Here is a 21754-nt window from a genome sequence, read left to right as displayed (position 1 = left end):
CACAGTTCGTTCTCCTGACATTCACTCTTGTTCTCTTTTCCTCCACAGGCAGCAGCTGGGACACAAAGACACGTTTAATTTGGACTTGGATGGTGCTCACCTCTCCGCTGCTTACAGCTCTCGGTAAGTGTAATTTTCCACAGTTCGCTCTCCTGACGTTCACTCCTGTTCTCTCTTTCTCCACAGGCAGCTTGGACACAACAACACTGTTAATTCAGACTTGGATGCTTCTCACCTCTCCGCTGTTTACAGCTCTGGGTACGTATAACTGTCCACAGTTCGTTCTCCTGACGTTCACTCTCGTTCTCTCTTTCTCCACAGGCAGCTTGAACACAACAACACGGTTAATTCAGACTTGGATGCTTCTCACCTCTCCGCTGTTTACAGCTCTGGGTACGTATAACTGTCCACAGTTCGTTCTCCTGACGTTCACTCTCGTTCTCTCTTTCTCCACAGGCAGCAGCTGGGACACAAAGACACGGTTATTTCTGACTTGGTCGTTCCTCACCTCTCCGCTGTATACAGCTCCTAGTAAGTGCAGCTTTTCCTCAGCTCGCTATACGGCGTTCTGATCGACAATGTAACAGGGGCGGGCTTACGACGGCTGGCCTACACAGAAGGTCAAACGGGCGATGATTTCCCAGAAGGCGCCGGGGGCAAGACCCTCTCGGCAAATTAGCTGGTCGGCAGAAGGGCGAAATGCCACGCCGTCTCACCGGGTCGAGCGCTGCCCTATCCTCACTACCCATAGGGCGACCGAATACCGGACAGGGGCGCCCTTTCGTAGAGACCACGGGGCGGCGGAACTCCTTCGCCTCTAACTCTGCAACAAGGGAATATACACAGGTAAGGTATCAATGCAAAAGGCCCGTAGTTGTACTCACACACACTGCCAGCTTCCAAATCTTCACCGCCGTTCTCCGAAATCTGCCGATATACAGACGGGGGCGTTCTCCCTAGGACCGTTAGCCTCTCCGTCTCTTCCTCAATGAAATGGATGATGTGGGTTACGTCTGACAAGACACACAGCACTTGCACAGCAACCCACAGCAATACACAGCACCACTTCAACGTGAAAGGTTTTAAAAATACATGGACTCACCCACCACACTACAGGTGTACATAAGAGACGCCCGACGTCCTCCACTTCGCTTGGGTTGGATGGGGGCGATGACAATACGGCCTGGATATTTAATTCTGCTGCTGTGGCTGCTGAGACAAAATGTTCCTGCGGCTCACCTACCACGCTGGATCAGGGGTAGGGCCGCCCTCCTCCTCCAGGAGGTATTCGGTAAATTCACAGGTTAGTTTTCCACTTCTTTCTAATACAGGAGTTAATACTCACAGCAGTCTGCCTTTGTTTACGTTGCAAAACCGTTACGTTTCCTTCCTCCTTTGTTCCTCTAAATGTGTCACTTATACCGATGTTTCTTCCACCCGTAGGGTTTCCTATTACTCCAGCGATTACTGCAGACTACAAAAGAGAGAGAGAGAGAAAGTATAACCAGCCACCAATGCGTATCGGACGAGCGCAGCTCCGCACCTCAACTCACACTAAGCACACCAAACTGTGATTTAACTGCTCTTAAATACTCCTCTGTGTGCTGCAGTCTTCCAATCACCCGGCGCTCCTCTTAACAACGCACAGCTGTGCGTGATTTGGCTGATTACAGCCCTCCGATGCTACCGGATGTCCGGTGTTTTCTCTTCCCGGTCTGGGCGGAAACATCCGGGCGGAACCAAACTTTCCCAACTTTTGGTTCCGCCCAAAAAGATTGTCACCTTGTGACATCCTCCCCCGCCAATGCATTCTAGTCCCTGGAATGCCTCTGAGTCGTCCACTCACCGTAACGGGCAGGGGGGCGGCCTCGGTTCTCCCGTTGGGAGCGTCTCACGGGTGAATCGGGTTCAGCTGGCTCGGGTGCTAGCTCTGGTTGTATCTGGGCGGCCGGGGGTTCAGCTGGCTCGGGTGCTAACTCTCGCTCTCTCGGGGCAGCCGGGGGCAGCGCCACCACGGGTTGGCCTGGTACCATAGCCCATCCTCCCATCCAGGGGGACGCCGGTACCGGCTCCATGACCCTTTCCTCCGCAGCCTCGGGATAGTTTGGGCAGGGGCGAATCATGTTCCGATGTCCCCTCCGGCCGGATGGTGTACACCGGCTGTCCCGGTCTTTGCTGCTTACAGATTACATACGGGATGGTCTCCCAGCGGTCACTTAGCTTTCCTTTGCCTTGCCGCCGATTGTCTCTCACCAAGACCCTCTCTCCTGGTAACGGGGGGCGTCCCGGGCAGTCCGGTCATACAACCGCTTGTTCCTCTCCCCTGTTGTCTGTATCTTCCTTGATACCTGCTCGTAGGCGAAGTGTAGCCGCTGGTGATGGCGCCCCACCCACTATGTCACGCTGGCTTCCTCTTGGCCGGCTGCTACTCCCAAGACCAGGTCCGTGGGCATCCGCACGTGTCTGCCGAACATCAGGTAAGTAGGGGCATACCCCGTCGTACTATGTACGCTGTTATTATATGCTTGTAAGAGGTTCGGTAAAGCACTCACCCAATCGCTCTGCTGCCGTTGATCCAAGGTCCCTAGTAACCCCAGCAGGGTCTGATTAAACCTCTCGCAGCTGCCGTTCCCTTGGGGATGGTACGACGTCGTGTGGGTTTTGGTACACCCATACAGCTGGCATAATTCTCGGATTACCCTTGACTCAAAGTTGGCCCCTTGATCCGAGTGCAAGAACTCCGGGCATCCGAAAGTCTGAAAGACGTTCCGCCATAGAACGGTCGCGGTGGTGTTTGCTGTCTGGTCAAGGGTGGGGACTGCCCATGCGTATTTAGTGAACAGGTCGGTGATCACCAAGATGTTTTGGTAGCGATCTTGTGGCCGGCCCAGTGTCAGGAAATCCATCGCCATAATATGGAGGGGGGCTTTGGCATGGATGGGCACCATCAGCGCTCGAGCCTCTCGTCGGGATTTAAACAACATACACCTGGGGCAAGCCTGGATCAAGCTACGTACTGAGGCCTCCAGCCCCGGCCAGTAGAAAAATCTGCGCAGCAGAGATATGGTTCTTTCTTGTCCCTGGTGCCCCAGCTGATCATGGTAGGCTGAAACTAGTGCTGTCACTTGATCGGCGGGCACCACGATCTGGCGCACCTCCTCGCCCAGCTTCGGGTCACTAACCTTTCTGCAAAGCACTCCTTCCTGTAGCTCCAGCTTGTCCCACTGTCCCAGTAGCCTTCTCCCCGTCTCTGTCTGGGCTAGTCTTTCTGGCGACGTTGGCCGTCGGCCCTGCTCCACCCACGTCTTCACCTGACACACATCCTGATCCTGGGCCTGCCTCTCTATCCACCGACGGGGGTCCCACCCCCAATTCCCAGGCGCGGCCTCCTGTTGTCCTCCTGGGGCGTCCACGGCCCTTATCATATAGCCCTCCCTCTGGCTATCTTCTTCTTGGCCCCCCCGGCACCCGGGGTCGTCTACCTCCGGTAGTCTCGAAAGGACATCGGCATTCGTGTGCTCTCGCCCAGGCCGATACTGCAGTTGGTAATCAAAATTTGCCAGCTGGGCTACCCACCGCTGTTCCACGGCCCCCAACTTCGCCGTCTGTAAATGTACCAGAGGATTGTTATCCGTAATTACTGTTACCTTGGCACCCCAGAGGTAGTCTTTAAACTTCTCGCTCAGGGCCCACTTCAGAGCCAACAGTTCCAGTTTAAACGAGCTGTAATTTGCATCGTTCCTCTCAGCTGGGTGGAGGCTTCGGCTTGCGTAGGCAATCACCCGCTCCGCTCCTTCCTGTCGCTGGGCCAATACAGCCCCCAGCCCCAGGTTGCTTGCGTCTGTGTACAAAACAAGTGGTTTAGTGAAGTCTGCGTATGCCAAAATGGGGGCCTGTAACAGTTCCTGCTTTAGCCTCTGAAACGCAGCCTCACAATGATCATCCCAGTTGATGGAGGGTGACCCACGTCCCCGGCTTCGCCCTGTACCGACCAGCAACTGGTTAAGAGGCTTGGCTATCTTTGAGAAGTCTTTTATAAATCGTCTGTAGTATCCCACGAACCCCAGAAACGATCGTACTTGCCTCACGGTCTTGGGTGCATTCCAGTCTCTTACTGCAGAGACTTTTCCAGGATCTACGGCCACCCCCGCGGCGCTGACCACGTGGCCCAGGAAATTGACTTCTCGCCTCAGCAGATGGCATTTATCGGGTTGCAACTTAAGCCCATATTTCTCCATGGCCTGGAAAACCTCTTCGAGGTGTCGAAGGTGGGAATCGAAATCTGGGGAATACACAATTACATCATCCAAATATACTAGCACTGACTCCATTAACTGACCTCCAAGGCAGCGCTGCATCAGGCGTTGGAACGTGGCCGGAGCGTTACAAAGCCCGAAGGGCATCCGTTCCCATTCAAATAATCCAAACGGGGTCGTAAAGGCGGTCTTCTCTCGATCTGCCTCGGCCACCTGCACCTGCCAGTACCCACTGGCCAGATCTAGAGTGGAGTACCATGCGGACCGCGTGAGACTGGCAAGGGAGTCTTCGATCCGCGGTAGGGGAAAAGCATCTTTCTTGGTTACCAGGTTTAGCTTACGATAATCCACACAGAATCTCCAAGCCCCTGACTTCTTCTGTACAAGCACGATGGGGGCCGCCCATGGGCTACTGCTCTCCCGGACGATGCCCCGCCCTAGCAGGCCTTGCAAGAGTGTGCGTACCTCTGTGTATAGGGTAGGTGGAATTGGCCGATATCTCTCCCTGCTTGGTCCTGCGTCTCCAGTCGGGATGTGGTGTTCCACCACCCTGGTGCACCCATAGTCTTCCTCATGACTCGCAAACACATGTTGCCATTTCCGAAGGAGTGCCTGGAGTTTCAGTGTCTGTACCTGTTCCAGATTTTCCCCTTGTAGTGACTCACCCGCAAGGTGTCTCGGCACATCACTCTTCCTGTCATTCGAAGGGGCATCCATCTGTGTCAGGGCCACCTCGATCACAGTGGGGCACACCTGACGGAAACTGACGTCTCTTTCCTCCCTCACCTGGTGGGGTGCAACCGCCGTTAGTCGGGCCAGTCGTTGGTGTCGATGTAAGTGGACTGCGTAAGGGTGTTCATTACGTACTTTCACGGGGACCCTTCCCCGGTGGACCGCCGCTAGGCCTCGGGCCACTTCTACTTGAGGGCAGTCTGCATGAGGTTCAACCAATACCCACTCCTCAGGGTTGTCTTCTCGAGGGGGCACTCTCGCCCACACAATGGCCTCACTTCTAGGAGGAATGGACAAAGCAAATCGACACATCACTCTTCCTACCTCTTCTCGGTCTCTACGGACCTGGGCCATCTGGACCCGACGACAGTCGGCGACTACACGCTCCCATTTGGGCCTCTCGGCAGGTGAGATCCTGGGGCCAGGCTTAGCCTGAAATAGCTCTTCCCAGCATTCAGAGAGGATGTTCATGCCCAAGAGGGCTCGATGGGCACCCAAACACCTGTCTTCTACAATGATCACACCTTTTTGGGGGACCAACACCCCATGGACTTCTAAGTCCGTCAGTCGGTAGCCGACGTAAGGGATCTCTAGGCCATTGGCACCCCGCAACGTCAGCCAGGGGGCCTCTGCTCCTGGCACTCCTTGCCTTCCGAATACTTCCTGTGAGATGCTTTCTGCAAATAACGTCACTTGCGAGCCCGTATCTACCAGGCACTGAACTGTCTTGCCACATACCTTTACTTCTGCCATTGGGCTATGCCCGATCATCTGGTGCCTAGGGTTATCACTTCTCCTTGGGTCTTCTCGAGGGTTCCCGGCCACACGACCCACTGTGGCCGGTCGACCTAAAAACCCCCCTCAGATGTCCTACGAGGCCCACACTGACGACTAATATGCCCTGGTTCCCCACAGCGATTGCAGATTGTCCGCCCCTGGTCATCCCATTCGAAGCGGGGTCGGTTAAAGCGGTTCGGGCGTCCGGGTGGCTTTCGGCCTCGCTCCGAGTAAACTCGCTCTCGGGGGGCCGGCCTTTGTTCCTCCCGTGCCCTTCCTTGGCGCAACTCTCCCAGGAGGGCCTTGGATAACTCCGATATCTGCTCCTGAACGTCCTTCAACAGTTCGGCTTTCAGGGCCTGCTTCCAATCCGCACGCTCAGGTTGTGTGGGTGCGGTTTCACTCACGGCCGCGCATACTGGGGCCTCGCCGACTTCGACCTCGTCACCCTCCAAGGCCAGTGCCTCCTGCTTGAGATCTTCAAAAGTGAGCCCGGGGTCCCTCCGAAACTGGACCCTCAGACTCTGTCTTACGGGGCCCTCTTTCATCCCCAGGAGGAACTGGTCACGTAATAAGGTCTCCCCGTCTCCCAGCCCATGATCACGTCGGGCCTGTAGCCGGGTGAACTGCTCTCGCAGCCTAAGGGCAAAAGCTCTAATGGGTTGTCGGGGGCCTTGCTTGCTATTAAAAAACTGGGAACGGAGGACAGCTACGGGGGTATGGTCACCATATTGCTCGGTGAGAAACTGGAATACAGACTGGGCGGTGGCTCGGACTGCTTCGGGGGCGGCTTGCACCTCTCGCCGTGCTTCTCCCTCTAGGGAGTTTAATACGAACTGGAGCCGCTGGGCGGCGCTAAGGCCCTGTAGGTCGGCCAAGTACTCTAATTGGGCCTTCCATTCTGCCAGTCGTACTTCCGACTCTGCTCCTCCATATTTTTGGATCCATGGACTACCCATAATGATGGACGTGGCACGGGGTTGGGCTGCGGGCCCCGCGTTGTCGGTCATTGGGCGACCTTGGTTACTCAACTCGAGGTGGAATCCTGCTGACTACGCCAAATCTGTCACGCCCAGGGGCTGGCTATGTCTAGCTAGAGCCACGCCCCTTCTCAACTTCCACCTCGAGGAGGTCCCCAAAGCCAACCCAATGACCAGACAACACGAGAGCAGGTAAGTAATAATAAAACAATCTTTATTTAAATATTTAAAATGTCTTGGGGAATAGGGGAGGGGCAATTAAAACTAAGCTCTGACTCTGTCCTCCAGGCAGGCCACGGCACGGGAAGGTGGCAGGAAGGGAAAAGGGGCAACGGGGGTCCAGGGGGGGCTGGAGACAAGGGGGGAGATGTGGAAAACAGGTTCCTGCCTGTCCCCGCTATCCGTGGCGCCCTCCTCTTCTTTCCTGGAGGCAAAGATAAAATAGTGTGAGTTTTTGGGGTTTGTCTCTCTCTCCACCTGCGTACCTGTGTTGCACTCTGCAGAGACTTCACTGCTCGGGCTCGTACAATTCTTTGTATTTAGCTCACTCTCCTTCCTTCCTCTTTCCACAGGCAGCGGCTGGGACACAAAGACATGTTTAATTTGGACTTGGATGGTTCTCACCTCTCTGCTGCTTACAGCTCTTGGTAAGTGTAATTTTCCACAGTTCGTTCTCCTGACATTCACTCTTGTTCTCTTTTCCTCCACAGGCAGCAGCTGGGACACAAAGACACGTTTTAATCTGGACTTGGATGGTGCTCACCTCTCCGCTGCTTACTGCTCTCGGTAAGTGTAATTTTCCACAGTTCGCTCTCCTGACGTTCACTCCTGTTCTCTCTTTCTCCACAGGCAGCTTGGACACAATAACACGGTTAATTCAGACTTGGATGCTTCTCACCTCTCCGCTGTTTACAGCTCTGGGTACGTATAACTGTCCACAGTTCGTTCTCCTGACGTTCACTCTCGTTCTCTCTTTCTCCACAGGCAGCTTGAACACAACAACACGGTTAATTCAGACTTGGATGCTTCTCACCTCTCCGCTGTTTACAGCTCTGGGTACGTATAACTGTCCACAGTTCGTTCTCCTGACGTTCACTCTCGTTCTCTCTTTCTCCACAGGCAGCAGCTGGGACACAAAGACACGGTTATTTCTGACTTGGTCGTTCCTCACCTCTCCGCTGTATACAGCTCCTAGTAAGTGCAGCTTTTCCTCAGCTCGCTATACGGCGTTCTGATCGACAATGTAACGGGGGCGGGCTTACGACGGCTGGCCTACACAGAAGGTCAAACGGGCGATGATTTCCCAGAAGGCGCCGGGGGCAAGACCCTCTCGGCGAGTTCGCTGGTCGGCAGAGGGGCGAAATGCCATGCCGTCTCACCGGGTCGAGCGCTGCCCTATCCTCACTACCCGTAGGGCGACCGAATACCGGACAGGGGCGCCCTTTCGTAGAGACCACGGGGCGGCGGAACTCCTTCGCCTCTAACTCTGCAACAAGGGAATATACACAGGTAAGGTATCAATGCAAAAGGCCCGTAGTTGTACTCACACACACTGCCAGCTTCCAAATCTTCACCGCCGTTCTCCAAAATCTGCCGATATACAGACGGGGGCGGCTTCCAGAGGCCCACACCGTCACTTCACACTCAAAACTGCACACAGCGTATGATAGATGGTTCTCCCTAGGACCGTTAGCCTCTCCGTCTCTTCCTCAATGAAATGGATGATGTGGGTTACGTCTGACAAGACACACAGCACTTGCACAGCAACCCACAGCAATACACAGCACCACTTCAACGTGAAAGGTTTTAAAAATACATGGACTCACCCACCACACTACAAGTGTACACCAGAGACACCCGACGTCCTCCACTTCGCTTGGGTTGGATGGGGGCGATGACAATACGGCCGAGATATTTAATTCTGCTGCTGTGGCTGCTGAGACAAAATATTCCTGCGGCTCACCTACCACGCTGGATCAGGGGTAGGGCCGCCCTCCTCCTCCTGGAGGTATTTGGTAAATTCACAGGTTAGTTTTCCACTTCTTTCTAATACAGGAGTTAATACTCACAGCAGTCTGCCTTTGTTTACGTTGCAAAACCGTTACGTTTCCTTCCTCCTTTGTTCCTCTAAATGTGTCACTTATACCGATGTTTCTTCCACCCGTAGGGTTTCCTATTACTCCAGCATTCACTGCAGACTACAAAAGAGAGAGAGAGAGAGAAAGTATAACCAGCCACCAATGCGTATCGGACGAGCGCAGCTCCGCACCTCAACTCACACTAAGCACACCAAACTGTGATTTAACTGCTCTTAAATACTCCTCTGTGTGCTGCAGTCTTCCAATCACCCGGCGCTCCTCTTAACAACGCACAGCTGTGCGTGATTCGGCTGATTACAGCCCTCCGGCGCTACCGGATGTCCGGTGTTTTCTCTTCCCGGTCTGGGCGGAAACATCCGGGCGGAACCAAACTTTCCCAACTTTTGGTTCCGCCCAAAAAGATCGTCACCTTGTGACAATAGCTTTGTATTATCGTGCAATAATTTAATATGCAACTTAGATAGATTAATATTGAAATAACCAGATGTTGAGGCTCATCTGATTTAGAGTGGTCAGACAACATTTATATGTTACTCTAAACAGGCAATACACTATTAGCCTCCACGCATCTAATTTACTTAAACTAACGCCAAGTGCTAGTCGGATCTCCAAAATCCTCCGCTAAAGTACCACTATGCCATCTACACTGGGATTTTAGTCCGTTACTAGCCTGATTTCAGCATTGCGGTAACAAGGATACATCGTAATTTACTAATCATGTCAATAACTTTCGTAGCAACACAGAATAATCCAAACACAATTTATTAGCCAGGTAGGAAGGTCATAATTCAAAGTCAATTCACAATCCAATTACACACGGAAAAAAATATGAGACTATTGCATACCTGGCAACTGATGAAGATCTGTTTACAGATTCCTCAAAGTAAAATGAAATACATGATACTATATCAAAGATACAGCATCATGGGGGTGCATTTCTAGATATAGAAAGTCCCACCTGAATCTTCTACACATCTCCTTAAATAACCAGAGAATAAAGCATATAGGAATTTGGTACTGATTGGTTATTGTAAAACTCAGGGCTGTCCTTAATTTGCATACAGGGGGTGATTGGTTTATGTCTAAGATATGAGGTGTCTATCAACATTGAGTGAAGTTTGCTAACACTTTAACATCGAATTCCGTTGTCATAAGAGTGAAACCATTGTAACCACTTACAATGAGATATTTCAACGAAAAACAAATAAGATCCGTTTCAGATTCTTTGTGCATGAAGAATGTGGCATTTCACATACAGTTTGCTTTGAGAGAATGAGATGATAGCGCAATATTATCGTAAAAAAGGTAAGTCTGTTCCATTGTTTAAGGAATACGAGCCAAAGGTTTAAATCTGGTTGCTGAGTTTAAAATGACTAGGTCATTTAAGCCGGGGACGAAGGATGCTAGAGAGAGGAGATGAGAGAAAAAGAGAGAAAAAGGGGCGGCCTTGAGGCTTAATTCTCATAGTGAAGTTGAGATACCCTAGTAAGGAAAGAAGGTCACGTTTGGAAATGTGCTGCGCGGAGGTGAGATTTTGAATTGCATTAATTATTCTGTCGATTTTGTCTGTAGGCAGCGAGGCCTGACATCTGACAGAGTCGAGGGTAATTCAGAGAAAATACAGTCAGTTCCCTCGGTTTTTTCGGGAGAGACGGGGGGCAGAAAGGTCGTAAATAATGCGATTTTCCGGAGAATTTCCTCGTTGCTATGCCAATGGGGTTAATCTGAAAGGTGAGGAATGTGGGGAATCGAAAGGGCCGATCATAAATTTAGATTCTATTTCTTTTTGTAGGAGGGAGTCTACGTAGTCAGTATCTGACTGGGCAGATTGCAAATTATTACAGATGAAGGTTGTGTCGGGCATGGTTTCAAGACCGGGGTCGAAACATTGCTGTAAACCTGAGGGAAGGAAATTGGTGAATTGTTTATTGGGGTGACATTGTAGATTGTCTGCAAGAACAGAGACATTGATGGGAGAAGATAGATATTTTTAAGATCTTTATTGTTTTTTGCAGAGGATTTGAAAACTGGGCAAACGGGGCGGGCATGCGCACTGCCGCAAAAATTACACACATGAAAATAGCGGCAAGCTTTGCCAGGTACAGCGAAAATCATTAAAATTACTGCAGACCTGGCAGCTGGTGGATGCAGAGATGCAGCTTGAATTATTTACAGGACCTGGGCTATCGAATCTGGACTGTGGCACATATGAAGTGGATTTGGCGGAGTCAGGGGGTACCCAAGGGTTTGTGGTGTTTTGTACTGACGGGCAAGAATGAGACTGGTGATCAAGAGATCTACAGCTGGCACAAGAAATGTTGTTGCAACTAAGAAAAACTCTATTGCTCCCCAGTGAGTGACCCTCGTGGTGCATTTGGCAGAAAATAATTTGTGGTAAGTGTAAAAATTACAGCCGCCGAATGACAATGAGAAATCTGAAATTATGGAAAGGGAGTCGTTAAGTTCTTTAGTTTGGAAAAACTGAGCAAATTGCTTCTGTATATTTATTAAAGGCTACGACAAATTCTGCGAAGGAGAGGATGCGGTTGGAGTTGGAAGTCATTAAGGACAACGGAGAAAGCACCACAGTCCAGAGAACAATGGCTGTCTTTTTTTGGAAAAAGAGAGAGGAGAGATGCCAGGTCTGTACCTGAAAGGATTTGAGAGCAAAGTAAGTTGGAGACGGGTGGTGGGTAGTCTCGTGTAGCCAGACCTTCAATACTGAAGGTCTGGTGTTTTTCGCTGCTTTTTTTGGACAAAGCCCGCTTACGAGCTGTTTGACCGACATGATCACAGTCTGTTTCGTCTAGCGTCACGTTTCGGACTTTCCACAATAACGAGCAGGCTGGCAACAAGTCTGTTATTGAAGTAACCAGCCAACCGAATAGCATCTAAATAAATAACAATACTCACCATAGAACAACGTTGTGCACTTCATCACAACAATTAACTGTTAAAGCATATCTCTCCACTTTGTAACACCTACAAGCAATTCAGGAAAACTAAACTTATTGATGGCTACTGCGGTGGAAGGTGGCGCGGCGGCCGGAGGGGAACCTTTTGAATGATGTCTGGGTAGCGGCTACTGGGGTCTGACTGGTTTGAGCATAAATTTGGGCTTTTGACAGCCTTCTAGAAAACTCGATGTTGGTGGACGTGAGAGCGTGACGTATCCCATTCACAGTCCATTTTTCTATTGCAGGGATTGGAGATGGTTTGGGTGGAGTCACAGAAAGAGAGGTTCGAGGACGTCTCGCTGGAGGCAGAGAGAAAAGATTTGAGCGGCAGCGCTTAGGTGAAACGGCAGAAGGACGCTGGGAAGGGCGTTCTCTTTCGTCGAAGCTCTGCGTGGGAGCATTGTTAGAGTTGGAGGGTCCTGGGATGGCCCGACGACCATTGATGATAAATCTGCGTTGGAGGAAAATTCTTCATTGTGAAGAGGTGAAGAGTAGGTGTTCGTCTTGGAGGGACATGTTCTGGAAATGGGCGGGGCCTAAAGCCGGATTAATCGTCAATGTAAGGCGTGGAGACTAACTCGCTTAAATAGGCTGTTAGGATGATTGACGGGACTGAATGTTTAGGCTCCTCCCGAACCTACGTTTAAAACTTCATTTGTACCTAAAATAAGATTATATTGACAGCTGTGTCTAATCATATATTTACTATAAATCTAATAAATATAATAAAAAAGTTACTACATTTTCTGACATTATATTTTGTCTTTATGTGATTATTTACAAAAAATATAAACCACAAAAATAGAAAAACATAAAGGGTTGGTGAACCATGATCATGTGTTGTTGTGGCACTAATAGAAAACTACAAAAAAAGAAAAGTAAAAAAAATATGCAGTTACTGTATTAGCTCATCTCACTGTTGTTAAACATTTCAACATAACATTACAACATTTATCCAGTAGATAATTATGTATATAATGTATTTCAGACGATTTTAGGGATTCTTGAGTTTGGACCACCATCATATAGGACATAGATAATGTGTCAATTCTGATTAAATGACTTAACCATGATATTGTTTAAGAAAGATTTTTTAGCTGGTAGTGCAAAATGTTTTCAGTTTATTTATTACAAACACCTCTACAAACAACAGCTGATGAAAAGAGATTTTGTTGTGACTTATTTCATTACTTATTGTTAATCATGTTTGCAGCAGTTATTTATTGGGAACTCTTACATTTTCATGAATTCATTACTGCAGATATTCAGTGTTTATATCATCACTTTGATGTTTACTCACTCATCTGTGATCTGATCATCTCTCTCTGTTTCTTCATCCTCTTCATTCGTTCTTCTGCTCTCTCTTTCTCTGCTCTCTTTCTCTCTTCCATCTTCTGTAAAATCGTTCTGTCCATTTCAAAACAGCAGCCGTTGTTTTCTGTCACTGTCTCCTCTATCTTCTCCAGCAGATCTTTGATCTGAGTCACATCACTTTTATTTTTATTGTTGAGAAGATGATATCTGTTACCACATATCTCCACCAGCCACTGGAGATCTTCACCTTCACTCTCAATGTGTTTCTCTATAGTTGTGTCTCCTAGAAAGTCTCCACATGTGAAGATCACTATAGTGTGACTCCAGACTCTCTCACCCAGAAGATCAACATAACCCTCAAATACTTTTCTCTCTTCCTCTTTAAATCTTCTGTCAGCACGTATAACCAGAAGAACAATGTGAGGTCCTGGAGGACACAGAGACACACTGAGTAAAATCTCTTCTTTCAGTAACTCAGTGCTCTTCTCTACAGGTTCATTCCACCACCATCCAGGAGCTTCAATCACAGTGATGTGTCTGTCTGCTACTTCTCTCTGTCTCTTCACACACTGAGCAGATGTCTTCAAGTCAAACTCCTCTCTGTTCAGGATGATGTTTCCTGATGAACTCTTACCAGCATATTTATATCCCATTAACACAATCCTCAGATCTGAGAGCTTCTGAGTGTCACCTGTTACAAATACATAAAAAAACGTATTTAAAATTATTTTGTTCGAAGATCATCACATTACAGAATCTGTGATACAGTTGAATAGTATAAACATGTAACTATTAAACTTCTTATTGCTGATTGATTAATATATATATCTGGAGCAATGTACAAATCTATACATAAGTTTTATACACTAGAGGCACTGTACATGACTGTACAATAGGGATGCATCGATATATATCGGCTGATGATGCTTGCTATGCTTTCAGAATGAAATACGGTGAAATGCCACTACATCCAAAAGCCAGAGGGCGCTCTCGTGCAGAAACTCAATATGCACTGCAGACGAAGAACCATACACATGCAGCTTTGCTTTTTGCTTTTTCGAATGCATGTTATAAATAAGTCAAACTAACAGTGATTTCAGATCGATAAGGACTACTGATCAAAAGTCTTAATACTTGAAATAGCTGTGAGTAACATCGGCTGTGCAATAGGGGATTATCACACTTCCAGGTTTTGTGGGCGGGACTTGTCTTCTTTGTGCATGTCCACTTCCGGCACAGTTAGGTAAGGTATCTAACATTCATTTTTCACGTATTTGTACTTAAGTAGAATCTATAGTGCATACTTTGTTACATTTTGCAACAAATTGTCTGTACTTTTACTTTACTACATTTCTACAACACCATCGTTCCTTTAGGTACCTTTCTCAATTACTTTTCTGTTCAATCTGGACCAGCAGAACTGGCATTATGATCCAATGGAAGTGGACGTGCACAAACATCGCTGAAAGCTACTATGTATCAGCGTGATAATCCCCTATTCAGAATAGCCATCGGCCACGTATTATTGGTGTATTTCGGCATTTATCAGTGCACCCCTACTCTACAATATAGAATTCTCACATGACAATATTTACAAGACAATATACAGTATACACACACACTATACAGTACCCAATGTACAACACAATACAATACAATATGTAGCAAAGAGTGCAACATTCATATGTAAACATCAGTGTTGGGAAAATAACTTTTAAAAGTAATGCATTACAATATTAAGTTACTTCCCAAAAAAGCAACTAATTGCGTTACTTAGTTACTTTTCATGGAAAGCAATACTTAGGCTACTTTTGCATTACTTTTTCTCTCTTGGCTGAGGCTTGATCTCTTTCAGGCCTTGCAGTTGTTTGTATAAAGTTCTGCATTCAGAAATTGCATATTTCCATCACAAAATTAGTCAAGCTCTGGCCTGCTATATCTGTTTCTGACTCAAACTGTTCCCGCATTCCGAGTGTGTAATTCTATGCAACCATGTTCAGTTTAATTCAGTACATAATTTTTTCAAAAAAAAAAAAAAATTTGAAAAGTCACAAGTAGCATGACTTTTTTTAAAAAAGTAACTCAAATATTAATGTGTACATTTATAAAGTAATGCGTTACTTTACTCATTACTTTAGAAAAGTAATATAATTACGTAATGCACATTACTTGTAATGCGTTACCCCCCTAACACTGGTAAACATTGTGTGGGTGTGTTAGAATGGACAGTGGAGCATAGACATGTATAACCTGTATACATTTCTTTGTTCTGATGAACACAAAGAAATACATTTTGAGGATTGTTTGTAAACAAACCGATTAGAGGCCCCATTGACTTCATTAGTATCCTTTATTCCTATTATGGAAGTCAATGGGGCCTCTGATCTGCTTGGTTACAAACAATCGTCAAAATATCTTCCTTCATGTTTATTAGAAATGTATAAAGGTTGCTAGAATGTCATATTTAATTTATTATTATATTGTAATGCTAATCCGACATTTAATAGATTTTGTGTTGGTTCCCATTTTCATTTTTTTTTAACTTACAGCACGAGCATATAAGCCATAATATGCGTTTTGGCGTAAAGAAGTCACTTTACGGAATTTACGCGTTTAACACAACAAGAAGCAGATATTTGAAAAACGTGACCCTTTGTTCAAATATGAACAACGTAATATTATAAAATACAACATGATCAAAACATGTATAAAATATACTGAGACAATTAAACTTTTGTATTTGCCTAAACACAAACTCCTCCAGTCCGCACCAACAAAACTGAGCGCTCGTCTGTGCGTAATAAACGCATATTCTTTGAAAAGGTTTTCGTGTTTTATTTAGCCCTTGTGTTCATAGGCGGAAATAGCGGGGGGTCGGGGGGGTCAGGACCCCCTATCTGAGGGTTGCCCCCCCCCCCCCAAAATATCATTAAAATATGTGTATTGAAAATAATTTAATGATTTATAGTACTTACAATAGTTGTGTAAGAAGTAAAAATATACAAATGCAAACGGAGCAACAACAAAAAACATTTTAAACATTTTGCTTCCTCCCTCCCTTGCCTCACAGTGGTTTGGTCCACTACCAGCGCCCCTTTTACCTCTCAACCGACACACAGTCCGATGGTAGAGAAGTGTACGCGTTAATCAGCTACCGACAAAGCAACGTTTCACATCAGTTTATCCTCATATGTTTTAAAACTGGACTATTTGGACATATAAACATGAACATATTTCGTTTTATGAGAACAGAAGCAGATAAACGAACAAGAAAACATTTTTTTATGCATTCATGGAGAGGTGGAAAGTAACAAATTACATTTACTCACGTTACTGTAATTGAGTAGTTTTTTATGTGTATTTTTACTTTTTTGAGTAGTTTTTAAAATCTGTACTCTTACTTAAGTATGTTTTGTTTAAAGTATTGTACTTCCCTACATTTTAAATCATATCCATTACTATGTAAAAATAAAATAAAAAAGCAAGGTGATAAAGAAGCGCCACGAATGATTGATTGATGGGCGGGGGAACGCGCAAAAGAACCATGGAGACAGGCGCGGGCTAATGCAGACCCTCAATTCAGTTTTTTATGAAAGAAACCCCTGGCCATTGACGCGAAGCGATCGTTTCATTCAGGTATTCATGCTCTTGAGTAAAGAATTGCCGACCCGGTTTTTACCGCTAATTTGCACGACGCGTTTTTAATACATGCGCATTATCTTCCGAGGTCTAGCAGCTTCGCGTCAAGTCACAACTTAAGAACGTCCTCGGGAATGCGCAGGTCATTAGACAATGTAGAGAGAGAGAGAGAGAGAGAGAGAGAGAGAGAGAGAGAGAGAGCGAGAGAGCGAGCGCGAGAGAGAGAGAGAAAGAGAGAGAGAGAGAGAGATTGAAAGACATCAGGTACACAGATCTGGGAAGATAGAATACAATAAACGTGAAAAGGATAAAAGTATAGCCATGGCACTCATTTCATTATATGCTCATTTAAACTAGGTACACTGTAAAAAGTAAAACATTGCTGTTTTTCATTTGATATAATTTTTTTCATTCCAATAGCCTAAAATTATTAGATTGTTAAGTAAAATTACATTTTGTAATTTGTATGTGTCTTTCAATCTATTTTCTTAGATTGATACAATATAAAATTATAACATAACAATGAAATTCAAATTATACATTCAATCAAAATATTTTCTTAGATTGATACAATATGAATTTATAACACAACAATGAAATTTAAATTATACATTCAATCAAACTATTTTCTTAGACTGAAACAATATAAAATTATAACATAACAATGAAATTCAAGTTATACATTCAATCAAACTATTTTCTAAGATTGATACAATATAAAATTATAACAACAATGAAATTCAAATGATACATTCGATCAAACTACTTTCTTAGATTGATACAATATAATATTATAACATAACAATGAAATTAATATTTTACATTCGATCAAACGACTTTATTAGCTTAAGCACGGTTTGCGCATGCGCACAGGTGAAAACGCGAGAGAGTTCTGGGAGAGACCGAACGCAGAAGTTGTGATGGACGGTTATCTGCTTAACAGCGCGAACAGAACACGTTTGTCAGGTAAGGAGGAATTAACAATAATTACACGTCTGCGTTCAGCTCTAACACTATAATTTTTATAAGGTGACTGGCATCGTTTTACCTAGGCTATAGCCAGGTTTACAGGCTAGCATGACCTAGCATAATGTAATGGGGAAACTCATTCAGCATTTAAATACTTAAGTTAACGTCATATCATTTTAATAAACAGACACGCAGATTAGAAATTACTATAACGTAACTTTCTACATTAGCGGTATAGCGTTTACATTTGTATTCATGACTAAGGCTTGAGTATTTTGCATTTCTCTGCTGACAATTAACGTTAAACGAATTACCTCAATATGTGATACGCTGAGTTTCCCGCTCGGAGAAACTTGGTCATACTGGCTCTGCTCCGGGCGCTCAATGAACGTGGATTTTATATGTTTTAAAGTTGCGAAGGCGGAAATGAATGTGAGGGAAATTAATTTACACTTTGAAACTGTAAAACTGATTAATGTTTGGATTTGAATTTTAGGGAAGCTGCCGCTTGTTCCTGGTGCTCTGAACTCTGACTGACTGATTTCAGTGCTATGAAGAACATACACCGGATGGCAGAAATGCCTTCACCCCAGTCTTCACTATCGTAATAGTATCGTTGTTTGTTCTTTACTGTATGTGGAAATATCTATGTTTTGTATTTGATTTACATTAGGTATTTGTTCTTATTCTTGTTATTATGTTGATATATTTTTGTACTGCTACATATGAAATTCAACTTGAAATGAACTGATTACTTGAACTGTCTGTTTGTTTTGCCAAAAAAGTCTGTAAAAACAGTGATTTAAAAAAAAAGATTTAGTAAATATTTAAAAGAACGTTTCTATGACTCATTTTAATGTGTGTATATATATTGAGAGAATTTTAAAATTTTAGATTATGGCTATTATGAAGCCTTTCATATTATTTGCAATGAATACATATTTTAGATTGAAGAAAACTCAATTTAGATCAAGTCTGTTTAAAACCATTTTTTTTTATTTAAGCCAATCTAAAATATTGATTTACACCAAATTCAGAAAAGAGTTTGAATGAAATGCAAACTGAATGGTTTCTGAACATTAGGTCAATGTAAAATCTTTATTGTGAATGGTTACTTCAATTTTATTAGGTTAATCCAATGTTTCACTTTTTACAGTGTATATAGTTTAATAAAATAATGTTTGTTACCAGCAATACATCAATTACTACCTTACTAGAGTGATTGTATTTACTAGCTGCTGACCTCATATTATTTTTTCTTCAAAAGTGCATAACTCACCTGTAAAAATCATTAAATAATTCCATAAATGTTACTTATTTATAAAAAAGCTTTTTATTTTATTACCTTTTTCTTATTGCACTTTAATTGTAAAGATGTTCCTACAATAAAAAAACAACTATAGTTTGAGATCTATATTTCCTTGTCCTTTTTGACTAGAATTCTCCACCTCTCCCCGCTGTAAAATGTAACTTTTTATTTTTACTTGAGTAGATTTTTAGACCAGTAACTTTACTTTTACTTAAGTAGAATATTTCACTCTTTCCACCTCTGCATTAATGTTTATTAAAATGAAATTTGTGTCCGTTCATACAGAAAGAGAAACGTTTTCTATCTGTACACATATTTCCTTGCAAGTAAAATTTTGCCTGTATTATTGTTGTCCCCTTCAAAAATTGTTCTTGAAAAATTTTATGTTTATTGTCCCCCCAACGTTTAGATGAAATTTTCGCCCCTGCTTGTGTTCTGAACTCGTCTGATTGCCTGTACAGCTATGCTAAATTAAAGGTGTTGCCTACTGAAGTGAATTTGATGTATTAATGTCACTGTCTTAATAAATTAAACACATCTATCTTATAGCCTACTCTCTAACATTTTATTCTTCATTTCGTTAAAGTACCTTTAATAATGTTATTCTTTTATCAGTCAACTAGTCATTTATTTGCGTTTGAGACAGGTGTCACAGGTGTCACCAACACTGGCCTAACAATTACTTTCTGATGTTTTCTGGTGTCGTTAATCTCTACTTTTAATAAGTAAAAAAATACTAAATCCCATGAAAAACTAGATTTTTAAGGATTTCTTACCTGCGTCCATTTTACTAGACATCTTTCCCAGTAGAAGTTTCAGAGTAAATCCAGTTTCAATTACACTGCTTAAGTTTTTACTTTCAGTTTACATAAGACGCGTATGGGTGGAGTCGCTTGTTTACAGGTACGCAGAGTGTGTGTCTGGACAACATAAGATAACTTAAAACTCTGATATAATTTATAATAATATAACGCAATTTGTATTATGCCTTTTACTTTAGCTCATAACAATATGGGTAACACTTTACAATAAGGTTCATTAGTTAACATTCGTTAACTACATTACTTAACATGAACTAATAATGAACTACACTTACTGTATACAGCATTTATTCATCTTATTAATCTGTTAATTTCAACTAATTACTAATATGTTATTAAAATCTTGTTAACGTTAATGCACTGTGAACTAACATGAACAAACAATTAAAAGCTTTATAAATATTAGCTAACATTAACAAAGATTAAAAAAACTGTAACAAATGTATTGCTCATGGTTTGTTCATGTTAGTTAATACATTAAGGTATATATGTATATAATTGTTCAGGCCCTACAAGTTTTAAAACATTAGCTGCCCCATATTTTTTGAGATTCAGGAGAAATGGGCCAGTCCGACTGCAAAATAAAGTAATAATTTCTGATAAAACATATATTAATTATATTACATTTTATGATGTAACAGTGTAACATTGCATTTAAATTACATTAAAACGTCAATTTATTGTCATTCATTATGCCGACACACATAAACACACATCACATACAAATTCTCCCAGCAACCTCAGCTCAGACCAATAAAATAATTTGCTATATTTCAAGTACAAAATTCTTTGCAGTCATTGGCTAGTAACTTTGTAAGAAATAAGACACTTAAACCTTAAGTGGCCTATTTTACCTGATGGCCCAGTTTACCTGATAGGCTACCCTACTTCCAAGACACACCAGCAGACTTTTAAAAAATACAGGCTACAGATTTACTGCATTTTTGTGATATAGTTGTTGTCTAAAAGGTCTTTACATTTTTCAAGGTACAGTGGGGCAAAAAAGTATTTAGTCAACCACCAATTGTGCAGGTTCTCCCACTTGGAGGGATGAGAGAGGCCTGTGATTTTCGTCATGGGTACGCTTCAACTATGAGAGACAACATGAGGAAAAAAATCCAGAAACTCCCACTGTCCGATCTTCCAAGAATCCATCTGCAATCTATGGTGGAAAATAAGTATTTGGTCAATAACAAAAAAGCAAGATTTCTTTCTCTCACAGACCTGTAACTTCTTCTTTAAGAGGATCCTCTGTCCTCCACTTGTTACCTGTATTAATGGCACCTGTTTGAACTTGTTAGCAGTATAAAAGACACCTGCCCACAACCTAAAACAGTCAGAATGCAAACTCAACTATGGCCAAGACCAAAGAGCTGTCAAAGGACACCAGAAACAAAATTGTAGACCTGCACCAGGCTGGGAAGACTGAATCTGCAATAGGTAAGCAGCTTGGTGTGAAGAAATCAACTGTGAGAGCAATTATTAGAAAATGAAAGACATACAAGAACACTGATAATGTCCCTCGATCTGGGGCTCCACGCAAGATCTCATCCCGTAGGGGAAAAATTATCACCAGAATGGTGAGCAAAAATCCCAGAACCACATGGGGGAACCTAGTGAATGACCTGCAGAGAGCTGGGACCAAAGTAACAAAGGCTACCATCAGTAACACACTATGCAGCCAGGGACTCAATTCCTGCAGTGCCAGATGTGTCCACCTGCTTAAGCCAGTACATGTTCGGACCCGTCTGAAGTTTGCTAGAGAGCATTTGGATGATCCAGAAGAAGAGTGGGAGAATGTCATATGGTCAGATGAAACCAAAACATAACTTTTAGGTAGAAACTCAACTTCTTGTGTTTGGAGGAGAAAGATGCTGAGTTGCATTCAAAGAACACCATAC

General features: G+C 44.1%; 2 protein-coding genes across 2 annotated transcripts in view; both read right to left on the bottom strand.

Annotated features, from left to right (window-relative positions):
- The window catches only part of LOC141364288 (uncharacterized), a 157200-nt gene extending 137327 nt beyond the window's left edge, over nucleotides 1–19873 (bottom strand). Inside the window, exons 1-3 of the mRNA XM_073868508.1 lie at nucleotides 19809–19873; nucleotides 13102–13806; nucleotides 7223–7242 (exon numbers count right to left, since the gene is read on the bottom strand). Coding sequence (XP_073724609.1) covers nucleotides 7223–7242; nucleotides 13102–13806; nucleotides 19809–19830 — 747 coding nt within the window. The 5' untranslated portion in view covers nucleotides 19831–19873. The remainder of the gene's footprint in view (nucleotides 1–7222; nucleotides 7243–13101; nucleotides 13807–19808) is intronic.
- Nucleotides 5660–9024, bottom strand: LOC141364287 (uncharacterized). The gene is made up of 2 exons (XM_073868506.1): nucleotides 7509–9024; nucleotides 5660–7324 (listed from the first exon to the last, which is right to left on the bottom strand). The coding sequence occupies exon 2, from the start codon at nucleotides 6773–6775 to the stop codon at nucleotides 5837–5839; it is 939 nt and encodes a 312-aa protein (XP_073724607.1). The 5' UTR covers nucleotides 6776–7324; nucleotides 7509–9024; the 3' UTR covers nucleotides 5660–5836.
- Nucleotides 19874–21754: the final 1881 nt, after the last annotated feature.

This window comes from Misgurnus anguillicaudatus, chromosome 6 (genome assembly GCF_027580225.2).
Source record: "Misgurnus anguillicaudatus chromosome 6, ASM2758022v2, whole genome shotgun sequence".
NCBI classification, from domain to species: Eukaryota; Metazoa; Chordata; class Actinopteri; order Cypriniformes; family Cobitidae; genus Misgurnus; species Misgurnus anguillicaudatus.
Note: the sequence above shows the minus strand (reverse complement) of the source record. Positions and strands in the feature narration are given on the sequence as shown.

Excerpts from the sequence above, each read along its gene's own strand:
- LOC141364287 (XM_073868506.1), bottom strand. The coding sequence starts at position 6,775 with ATGACCGACAACGCGGGGCCCGCAGCCCAACCCCGTGCCACGTCCATC.